Source organism: Danio aesculapii, chromosome 12 (assembly GCF_903798145.1).
Source record: "Danio aesculapii chromosome 12, fDanAes4.1, whole genome shotgun sequence".
In the NCBI taxonomy this organism is placed as follows: Eukaryota; Metazoa; Chordata; class Actinopteri; order Cypriniformes; family Danionidae; genus Danio; species Danio aesculapii.
The window spans coordinates 21,505,533-21,517,694 of record NC_079446.1 but is presented as its reverse complement, the minus strand read 5'-3'; the positions used below and the strand labels follow the sequence as shown (position 1 = coordinate 21,517,694).

At 37.1% G+C, this 12,162-nt stretch overlaps 1 protein-coding gene across 4 annotated transcripts in view; it reads left to right on the top strand.

Annotated features, from left to right (window-relative positions):
• Positions 1-12,162, top strand: part of ablim2 (actin binding LIM protein family, member 2) — a 116,644-nt gene that overhangs the window by 47,031 nt on the left and 57,451 nt on the right. For all 4 annotated transcript variants that reach the window (XM_056469278.1, XM_056469277.1, XM_056469276.1 and 1 more), the window contains exons 3-6: positions 4,691-4,874; positions 10,029-10,141; positions 10,274-10,400; positions 10,610-10,703. In XM_056469278.1, coding sequence (XP_056325253.1) covers positions 4,691-4,874; positions 10,029-10,141; positions 10,274-10,400; positions 10,610-10,703 — 518 coding nt within the window. The remainder of the gene's footprint in view (positions 1-4,690; positions 4,875-10,028; positions 10,142-10,273; positions 10,401-10,609; positions 10,704-12,162) is intronic.

The following is a 12,162-nucleotide window of genomic DNA, read 5'->3' as shown; positions in this document are numbered from 1 at the left end:
GTACCTTTATTCATCAAGGGTCACCACAGCTGAATGACTCAGAAACTTACCAGCATATGTTTTATGCAGTCGATGCCCTTCTAGCTGCAACCCAGTACTGGGAAACACCCATACACTCTCACATTCACAAACATACACTACGGCCAATTTAGTTAATCCGATTCACCTATAGCTCATGCCTTTGACTGCGGGGGAAACTGGAACACTTGGACCCACGCCAACTCAGGGAAAACATGCAAACTCACAGAAATGCCAACTGTCACAGGCGGGACTCAAACCAGCGGCTTTCTTGCTGTGAGGCGACAGTGCTAACCACTGAGCCACCATGCCGCCCCCTTCTTTTCTGTATTATTCTGAATGAGACGCCTCAGCTCTGGACAGACAAAAAGAAAAGAAAGGAAATTCCAGGGTTATCATTTACCTCAGAGGAGCTGGAAAATGGATCGGCCCTGAGGATGATGTCATCGGAGCAAGTCCGTGTGTATTATGTTCCTGACGTGCTTCCTGTTTTATTGGAAAATGGACTGTGAGAGAGTGAGTGAGAAGAGGGGAAAATGAGGGGAAGCTTGTGTTTCGGTTTGTTTTGTCCTGTCCACTAATGCACCTGCCCCTGAGCCTCTAGTCTCTGTGTCTGGATGATGTCATTCTAAGCTGACACTGATTATAGACACGCAACAGTTACTCTACTCACATAAACTAGTGGACACATACTGTACACACAAACATGTAATTTACATGCCAATCAGTAAGGAATCACAGCCTAACTCATGATATGATACTGTCACAAGATTTTACCAATTTTAACAATATATAGATGTATAATAACTAAATGATTAGAATATAATGCAAGCGCAGACTGAAGATTTTAAACAACTAGTTTCTAATAGCTATATATATATATATATATATATATATATATATATATATATATACACCATACCATATAGCCCCCCTGAATTATTAGCCCCCCTTTTATGTTTTCCTCGATTTCTGTTAACAGAGTGAAGATTTGTTCAACACATTTCTAAACATAATAGTCTTAATAACTCATTTCTAATAGCTGATTTCTTTTATCTTCGCCATGATGACAGTAAATAATATTTGACTAGATATTTTTCAAGACACTTCTATACAGCTTAAAATGACATTTAAAGGCTTAACTAGGCAGGTTAAGGTAATTAGGCAATTTATTGTATTATGATGGTTTGTTCTGTAGACTATTGAAAAAAACATAGCTTAAAGGGGCTAATAATTATGACCTTAAAATGGTTTTTAAAAAAATAAAAACTGCTTTTATTCAAGCCAAAATAAAAAAATAAGACTTTCTACAGAAGAAAAAATATTATCAGACATACTGTGAAAATTTCCTTGCTGTTAAACCTAATTTGGGAAAAGAAAAATAAAATAAAATAAAAAAAATAAAATCAAAGGGGGCTTATAATTCTGACTCTGAACTGTATATATAAATAAAATATTGACCTTAAAGACCTTAGAAAATGTGCTTGCTTTGTTAAACATCAATTGGGAAACATTTGAAGAAGAATTAAAATTTCACAGGAGGGCTAATCATTTTATCTGCAATTATATGATTAAGTCTGTGACAAGCATCCTAGGTCATCAAAGATGTTTCACAATATCTGTAAATGAAGAACAAAAATCCATCAGAAAGGAAAACAGCGGCACAACATCAAAGTGTGGACCGAACAGGCGGAGGAACAGGGGATGAGCGTTTTGAGGAGAGAGTTGAGCGTTGCCTCAATTGTGGGCGACACAATTTTACAGTTGATTTGTAATAATATTTTATCTCAAATGGTATCAGAGTTTAATTTACTTTTACATTAAAAGATATTTTTTAAATATTATAAAAATAAATAAAGTGCTAATTACAAAAACAGATTCTTGTGCAATAAGCAGGATGTTTTTCTGAACATTTTGGTACTGGTTTTATTGTATAATTTCATATGGTTGAATTGTTTAATTCATTAGTATGGTTATTTTTTTTTTAATCGAGAAATTAAACCTTGTGCAACATCAAGGGCTTATATTTACGCCTATCTGACCTATTTTTGGCTCAAACTATAACAGGAGCAAAGAATTTAATTGTTTTGAAATCGAATGTCTAATGAATGTCAAATGGCAAACTAACTTTACCGTGGTTCAACTGCATGGTATGGAAACCTTATATACCTTTATGGAAACCCTATATACCATGCGGATGATCCCGTCCCATACAGCTGCCATTACACGGCTCAAAGATACTTTGTAGTGTGCAATTTAACATGATTGCCTCTAGTAGTTGCCAATGGAAATAAAACAAACACACGCAAGAAATGCACGTATGCCAGACATGAAGTTGGTGTGGACCAACGCACATTCTCACGTTAATTTCATCGTTAGTAAATCCAAATGTGAGCGCGAAATCTGGCGGACGCAAAGTTTTTGTGCGTACGCAGCGTTGATACATGAGGCCCCAGATGCAGATGCACAATGGTCGGCAAAAGTTAGCAAGATAACAATTCCAGTGACTCGCGACCCCCACTATCCTCAGAAGTGGTTATAAACACACAAACATTGCACACAACCGTGCACACACACCTGTAGGAACTATATACAGTTCAACAACCATATAATATGTTATAGTCATTATTTATTTGTTTAATTAATATTAACCTTACTTAATCAGGGTGTCCGCTGGGTCTTAAAAGTATTAAATGTTGATAAATCAATTATGATTAACGCCCTTAAAAGGTATTAAAAAAACTTAATCGCGTTTGTACGAGGTCTTGGATTTTGTTTAAGCATTGTTAAATATATATATTTCCCTCCTATTATCAACAACGGCATGCTCGATCCACACGATTGGTTTGGGCTGTGGTGTGTCCGGCAAGCTCCTCGATTCGGGTGATGTCACGTAATTTGCGACAAACGTGGGAGGTGATGTTACGCTTTCCACACAGGCCAAATTGGGTTTGTGTGGATTGTAAGTTTACGTACTCCTGGTTGGAGAAAGTCAAGTTTAAACAGTGGCTGAAGCCTGTCGCTGAAAACAACTGCATAATTTATTCTTTCAAGCTTTGTTTCTTGCGAGCGTGTGTCTGCAGAGCGAGTTTTCTCCTCAGCGTCTATCATGGATCAGCTGTGATTGCTGCTGCCATTTATCAGCGTAACTCATCGGTGAACAGCGCCAGAGAGTTAGGGCCAATCGCAGCCCTTTCTGTTGAGCATTTGACCAATCATAGGGGAATAAGAACTTGCTAGACAATGCTCAGACAGCGAGCAGGATAATATTTACGTTTGTTTATTTGCTATAAATGCTCATGTTGTTCTGTGCATGTACTTGAGTTTTCAAAGGTGCAGTTCATATATCTGACTGCTTGTTTTAAAAGACAAAATTGTATTACAAATAATATATAAATATATTTATACATTTTAAGACAAGAATTCTTGTGCTGTGAAGTAAAATATAAAACTGTATGGTAAACATCATCAATGCACCGTGATATCAAATTGAACCGAATGGCATGATAATCGTAACCAAACCGTGAGACCAGTGTAGGTTTACACCTCTATCAACAACTGTTTACTAACAACTGTTTATTAACAACTGTTTACTAACAACTGTTTATTAAGTTAAAGGTTTGATACTGATTAGAACTTGAAGTGGCGATGAGGTCTTTAAAAAGTCTTAAAAAGGTATTGAAATTACCTTTAGGATTCCTGCATATACCCTGTTAATGAGAATGGTGGGCACGGTGTTCACAGCACAAGACTATTCTTGACTTAATTTTGGAGACCGCCACTTGGAACCTCTATGTTCAGTCATGGCCTTTATTTTAATGTGCATGAATGCTGTAAAGATGTCAAAGTTTAACATTGAAAGGTTGATGATTTTTTTATTTGCATGTTGTTTTTTTATGTAACAATTAAATATTATTTTTATCTTCTGTACTAGGTTATGGATAAAATATGGTCATTTTAATAGTTTAATAACATATATGATGTTTTTGTAAATCACCAAGTGACACCCCCATCCCCCCTCCCTCATTGTCTCGTGACCCCCCACTTTGGGAAGCACTGGCCTAGGGTACCAACCAGTTGTACAGCCTCCACAAGCATGTGAATTTTATGTGTAGTGTATTGGCAGATTTTGTTTGAGGATCTGCTGCACTGGAGGATAAACTGCACTGGGCAAATCGTGTTTTACTTGTAACTATTGTTTGCTTCACATAAATAGAAAAAAAATCCTTAGTATAAGAAGGAATAGTGCACTCACTGCGTTGTTAAGACATGGAGAGCAAAACTAACAAATTATCAGTAAGTTTGTTCAAGAGACAGGTGAATGTACATCTCAACTAAACTTATTCTCCAACTCACTTGTGAGAAAAGTTTAATAGTCAAGGGTTAACGAATACTATTTAATCTCTCCAGGGTAAAATTTGTTCGCAAATGCAAGTGATTTACTTGCATTCTAGAGAGTTGTTATGCCTAAAGAAATATCTAGACTTGGTGCCAGAGTGATTCACCAAATGTAATATCACTAGAAATCAGCATATCAATTCTTTTGTCTCACCCCTAGTTATTATAGATTCTGTAAGGTTGTTATGCTACAGTTATAGAAGAATTGGCTATTAATGGCAAAATCATTCTTTAATTGTGTCTAATGTTATTTTCTGTGTTTTGTTTTCTGCAGTTTGTGGATGTGACTTGGCTCAGGGAGGGTTTTTCGTGCGTCAGGGCGAGTATATCTGCACTGTGGATTACCAGCGACTCTATGGCACCCGCTGCTTCAGCTGTGAGGAGTTCATTGAAGGGGAGGTGGTGTCTGCACTGGGCAAGACCTACCATCCACGCTGCTTTGTCTGTGCCACCTGCAAGTAAGACACACTTGCATAAACACTCATATACATTCACCATGGTACATTTAACTGTTTCAGGTTTAGTTTTACATTGCAGTGCATAATGTGCGTAACCAAATTTCAAAACTGTTTATCACATAGTTTGTTCAATACGAAATCTAGGTTAATAAACAAAAACAAAATCAATAGGACTGAAGTCTTGCTTGTACTGTAATAACAAATGTGTGAGTAATCGACTTATTTATAATTGGTTAGTAATTTACTTGATTCAATTATATTACTATAAAATCCATAGCATTTTTCAAGTACACTACCTGACAAAAGTCTTGTCATCTAACCCATCAATCTCAGCAACAAATAATAACTTGCCTTCTAGTTGATCATTTGGAAAAGTGGCAGATGGTAGCTTTTTCAGATGAATCATCTGTTGAACTGCATCCCAATCATCACAAATACATCAGAAGGCCTACTGGAGCCTGCATGGACCCAAGATTCTCAGAGAAATCAGTCAAGTTTGGTAAAGGAAAAATCATGGTTTGGAGTTACATTCAGTATTGGCGGCGTGTGAGAGTATCAAGACATTTGTGCTGCCCATTACATTACAAACCACAGGAGAGGGCAATTTGTTCAGCAGGATAGCACTTTCTTTGTCATACTTCAGCCTCCACATCGAAGTTCCTGAAAGCAAATAAGGTGAAGGTGCTCCAGGATTGGCTAGCCCAGTCACCAAACATGAACATTATTGAGCATGTCTGGGCTAAGATGGAGGAGGCATTGAAGAAGAATCCAAATAATCTTGATGAACTCTGGGAGTCCTGCAAGAACGCTTTCTTTGCCATTCCAGATGACTTTATTAATAAGTTATTTGAGTCATTGCAGAGATGTATGGATGCAGTTGTCAAAGCTCATAGGAGTCATACACAGTACTAAACCTTTTTCCACTGCACCATGACTTTATATTGTATACTGTACATTATTTCTGTTAAGTGACAAGACTTTTGTCTCAGCAAAGTCAGACCTTACTGTCCTAATTAAATAATTTAAAATCAAGGCATGATCATATTTTAGTTTGGTAAAATAAGTGTAATCTAGAGGCCTTTGCCTTTCATGTTAGCCACTTCTGATAGCAAAGGATCAACTAGAAGTCAAGTTATTATTTGTTGTTCCTAAAAGTTGGATAGGCAGCAAGACTTTTGTCAGGAAGTTAATATTTATTGATATGTATACAAGTATTATTGTTATTTGCCTTCATAATATTGTAACACCTTGACTCCATCAGGAAGGCAAAAGGATCGCAGGATTTATCAAACACGTAAATTTATATACAAACACTCACTTGGAAGGACATCGATAATACAGGAGACACAGGAACAATACGGGTTGACAACAAGACACAACTGAGAGAATACCGGACAATGAATGAACCAAATGAAGGAGTACATATATATACACAGGAGCATAATGACACTGATGATACACAGGAGATAAACACAGGTGGAACAGATGAACATTAACTAATGGCGGGAACTAGAACAAAGGAGCACATGGGGATGGTCACATGATGAAATCAAACACACAGGGAACACAGGACCTGACAAATATCAATAAATATAGAAATCTTAATACAGAAATCCTAATAATAATTAATTTTATTATTATAAATTTGCAAGCCTCTGATTTGCTATGCCATTAAGAACGCATAACTTTTGCTAAATTCATTTTAAAACGTCAACATACTGTATAGCCACAAGAGCACTTTTTTTAAAAATACATTTTGAATAAATTAAACTCTTCCATGCATGCAAATAGTTCTCTGCATGCACAATTACGTTTGGATGTCATGAAGACTCAAATTAAACACACTTACTGTATTGTATTTGTTGGAGTTTTGTTTCAAAACGTCCTGTGTGTGCTTGTGTGTGTGAACTTAATGGGAAGTCAATCTTGTTACTCAGGGTGGGGAAGGAAAGGGTTTCAGTAAGAATGTTAAGTGTGTGCTCCGCTCCCAGGCCACTTATTTACAGAGGGGTGTAGGGTGTCCCTCTGAATGGATGTTGTGTATGTGCATGTGACCCGAGTCCCTCTTGCATTTACCACAGCGATGCCCGTGTTTCTGTGGACACGCTGTTCCCAGTTGGTATCTTGGGTGCGACTGGATTTAAAATCACCTCGTAAATGTCTCATTTGTAGTTACTCTGGATGACTCTATCCAGCCCTTTCCAACACTTAGTGCTTGTGCGATTGCCAGATTGAAATGATTGTTGTAATTATAACTTTAATGGGAGGCTAGCAGGTGTGAACAGAAGAACACAGGCTCTTGAATGATGATATTTGTACAAATTCAATTCACAGACGCACAGTACTCGTTGTTACACCAAAAATAAATAGACATTCATCACAAAGAGTTAAAGTTAGATTGAATCAGACAATGGTGTGATAATCGGATTTAGAGATTCGCTCTTAAATTGGGTGATGAGAGCTGATGATCAACATACTGTGATTTCATCGGCTCTCGTACTGAACTATCAGCCAGATAGATGACTGGACCTGAGCCATCAAGCCTGTTTTATGCTTCAACCCAGATTATTATTCATGCTCTATTCAAAGTAGCATTGCTTAAAATAATTTAGAAGATTTTTTAAATGTAATAATGTTAGGTTAACTATCTGAAACTTAACAAGAAGATGCAAAAGATAAGGTGTATATTTTCATATAATGTAAACAGACTGTATATGTTTGAAAATCAATTACATGCGTATCTTATACATTAAAGGGCTAGTTCACACAAAAATTATAATTTACTCACTATTTCCTCACCCTCTAAGTGGTTCTAAAACGTTATGAGTTTCTTTCTTCTGTTGAAAACAAAATAAGATATTTTTGAAGATAGCTGAAAACCTGTAACCATTTACATCCATAGTCATACTATGAAAGTCAGTAGTTACATGTTTCAAAATAACTTCTTTTGTTTTCTACAGAAGAAAGAAACTCAAACAGGTTTTAAACAAGTGAATGGTGAGTAAATGATGACAGAATAAAATTTTTTTGGTGAACTATTGCTTTTCACATGCATAAAGGGGGTCACACACCGGATGCTACGCAGCCTCATGCATTTTAGAATTCTAAACATAGATTTCTATCAGGGTACGCACATCGGCGCCGCAAGTTGGCAGCTCTCTGCTGCGCCCAGCTGCGACTCAGGACAGTGTTCTATTACTGCCGCGCCACAGAGCACCATCTGAATAGTTTCATATTAAATAACATTCGAATGTGCGTGTCTGGTGTGCGACACTTCTAACTGTCAAGTGCGCGGTGTGTTGCAGCGCTGAGCGGCGCATCCGGTGTGTGACCCCCTTAAGTCATGCCAGGGCATTGATGGTATTTTTGCTAGTTACTTTAGTATATGCATCTACAAAATAACCCCAAAACAAATAATTGAGCTTTCTATTTTTAGTATTTTTGCTTAATTCAGTTAAGTTTAGATTTTCACTGAATACAGTATAAATAAAGCCCATACTAATTAACTTTTCATTCATTTATTTTAATTGAAAATTAAGATTATTTCACCAAATATGAATTTCTTACATCTTTTGAAGTTTGTAAACATGACACTGTTTTGTTATTTTGACCAATTGGTATTTTCTGCAAGGAAATGGAAATGTCTTTAGGAGTTTACACAATAAAACCAAAATGTAATTTTACTGAAACACATAACCATAAATCAAGAAGTTTTTCAAGTGGACGTAATCATTGGCATCGCATGCAAAGTGCATTTGCTTTCATAGCTTAGAAAACAGCATCAACACAAATGAAACTCTTTCAGGCCACAGCTACAGTGATCGAGGGTCAAAGTAGAGTAGCATATAGACATTGTTTGTGGACACTCATTAAAGACCTTAGTGTGTTATCATGTTAATGTGTTACAGACCTACATATGTTTCAGGCTGCTCAAAAATATAATTTATATTTATTAATACTATAATGTTGTATTCGAAGTTTTAAAATTTATTTGAAGTAAGGGGCAGCACAGTGGCTCAGCTTAGCACTGTCGCCTCACAGCAAGAAGGTCACTGGTTTGAGCTCTGGCTGGGCCAGTTGGCATTTCTATGTGGAGTTTGCATGTTCTCCCCGTGTTCGCGTGGGTTTCCTCCGGGTGCTCCGGTTTCCCCCACAGTCCAAAGACATGCGGTGCAGGTGAATTGAATAAACTGAATTGGCCATAGTGTATGAGTGTGTATGTGAATGCCAGAGTGTATGGGTGTTTTCCAACACTGTGACAGTTGGGTTTAGGGTTAGGGTGGACATAGACGTTGGGAAATGCAATAAATAAAATAAATAATTCTTGTTTACTTCCAGCTGCAGCCATATGTGATCTATAGCTGATTAACCATGTGGATGGATGATAACAGCCTTCTGAGTCTACCAGTAGGTGCAGAAGGCTCCTACTGGCCCATATCTATCAGTTGATAATCACTGATAACGGCCATTCAGTCGAGTGATAACATTCGATTTGAATGTATTTAAAGCACTTTGTTAATGAACTCTACAGTATACTGTAGTATTAACTATAATGAACTGATACGCTATTATAAATATTGTAGTATATTTAATTTTCACAACGGTGGTGTATTATAGTATAATAATATAGCTTGTAAGTGTATAGAAAACTTACAATACTATTAGTTTATATTACTATAGCCTAGTTGTATCACCATGTCAAATTTACAATTAATTCAAGTACTATCACTATACTATAGTTCAAAACATTGTATGTACTATAAATTACTATAGCATTTTTTCACGAAGGCTGACATAGCAAAAAATCCATTAATTTTCACATTATTTGTAATCAGTTATGTGGAAGTTTAAAGACACAAATGTCTAAATCAATTACAGTATTATTGCTACTGAAAAGTGAACATTTTCCTTTAAAACAGTCATTAATACAGATACAGGGGTCTTAAAACGTGTCTTTGCTTTAGATTGTATTGAAATACATTTGCCAATGGTGAATTCTCATGACTTTTTTACATATACTGTATTCTTAATGTAGCTTCCCAACATCCTGTTCTAATTTCAAAAGGCTTTGAGAAGCTAGTTGAAAGTTCGTCCTCATATGAAAGTGACTTTATTACTTTGCTGAATGATAAGGTGACTGTGTATTTCTGGCAGGCAGCCGTTTCCAGCTGGTGACCGCGTGACGTTTAATGGGAAGGAGTGCATTTGTGAGAAATGTACTCAGCCTGTGCCAGTCAACAGCACGGCTCCCCCACAGGCTGTGCACAGTGAGTTCTCTGTGTTTCTGCATTGCTATCCGCATTATATGTTATTCTGTCCTTCTGACAGACGCACACTGACTCATTCAATGACAGCTTTCATTAGTACACCATAACACTTTTGTCTCACTCTTTTGGCAGATTGCTGTGGATGTGGAAAGGAGTTTAAAAATGAGCAGTCTCTGGTGGCGCTGGACAAGCACTGGCACCTCGGCTGCTTCAAGTGCAAAGTGTGCAATAAAGTGCTTAATGCCGAATACATCAGCAAGTTAGTCCCACTCTCTCTGTTCTCTGTGGACGGCTGATTGTGTGTGTTTTATTGATCCTAGTAATGTGTTATGGTGATCTGCAAGCCTGCCGAGCCTTCTGGAATGACTCAGCGTTATTGATGTGGTCAAAAATGAAAGGATTCTCATAGCAAGCTGAGATTTGCCACCATTTCTGAGTTCAAGTGTAATGTGTGTTTATGCTCTGCAGGGATGGAATCCCCTACTGTGAGGCAGATTACCACGCCATGTTTGGCATCCAGTGTGAAACCTGCAAGAAATACATCACCGGAAAAGTACTTGAGGTTTGAAGGACTTTTTTGCTATTTGACAGGGATTGTTAACATTGTCTCAAGACAACGTGATAACTTTAAAGGTGCAGTATGTACATTCGAACTAGGTATTTCAGTCCAAATTCAAAATATTGGCTTTTTTTACGCGTTCCCTCCACTCTCAACTCAGAGGCAAAGAATGGCAAAAAAGTGTTCTTGCAGGACTCCCAGGGTTCATCAAGATTCTTTGGATTATCTTCAATGCCTCCTACTTCATCTTACCCCTGACATACTCAATAATGTTCATGTTTGGTGACTGGGCTGACCAATCCTGATGCACACTGAGGTTGCCATATTGATAAGACCAACAGGACCGAGACAAAAGCGAAAAGTAGATTACAGTAGATTATACTGTACATAATTTGCCTCATTCGAGTCTTTCCATGCAAATTCAAATAATTCAACTTTAGAAAAAAAAATTTGCTTGTGGTGAAAAACATCCTGTGAGTAAACTAAAGAGAGTGATGCGGTGCTCAATGTTTGGTCTGAACCCAGCATTACACTGTAAACAGCTCAGCTATCGTTTACGTTTGTAATATTTATATTGTTTGCAAATTGAAAAGTACCTTGTGTGGATTTCATAACTCTGGATCTGAATTGACTCTTTTCAGAGACCTACTGTCCTTCAGAGGTCGCGTTTAAGTGCCCTCATATATCTAGGCTCTATTTTAATGATCTTGGTGCAAAGTCTAAAGCATACGGCGCAAAAGCATTAGCAACGCGTCAGATTCAACTTTTGCTATTTTAGGGATGGAAAATATGCTTTGCGCTCCGGCGCATGGTCTAACAGGGTTGTACTTATTCTCTTAATGAGTTATGGGTGTGTTTTAAGCATAACGTGCATTAAACCAATCAGAGTCTCATCTTCCATTCCCTTTTAGAGTCAGTTGCATTGCGCCGTGCTGCATTTGCTATTTACATGGCGGACTTTGTAATTGGAAAAACTGAAGGCTTCACTAGTGAGAAAACAGTTAAACAGACCATCTGCAGCGAGCATAATGAAGAGCCTCCTCCATTCAGCCTCTTTACTTTCTCTTTACTTTACTTTTACTCTTTACTTTACTCCTTTACTTTTATGGATAAGGAAACGGTGTTGTACGCACGCCACTGAAGACATCCATTAGCCTACATGTGTAATTTCGTTTGTTAAGTGCAAAGATTTGTTTCAAAACTATTTCTGAATTCAGTTTTAATTTCCAGCAAACAAATAAATAGACAATAATAACGAAGTGTGGTCAAAAATGGTTATATCCAAACACACGTCCTATTCTTCTGCCTCATATTGTGATGCATACGTCTTTAAATCCAGACAGGTGGACAAATCTAAACATGTTCTTATTAAAACATTTATTAAAATAAATATGCATATAATAAATATCAGTGCTAATAATAATATTATACAAATTCAAATTGTCCTAAATAAACTGAAAAA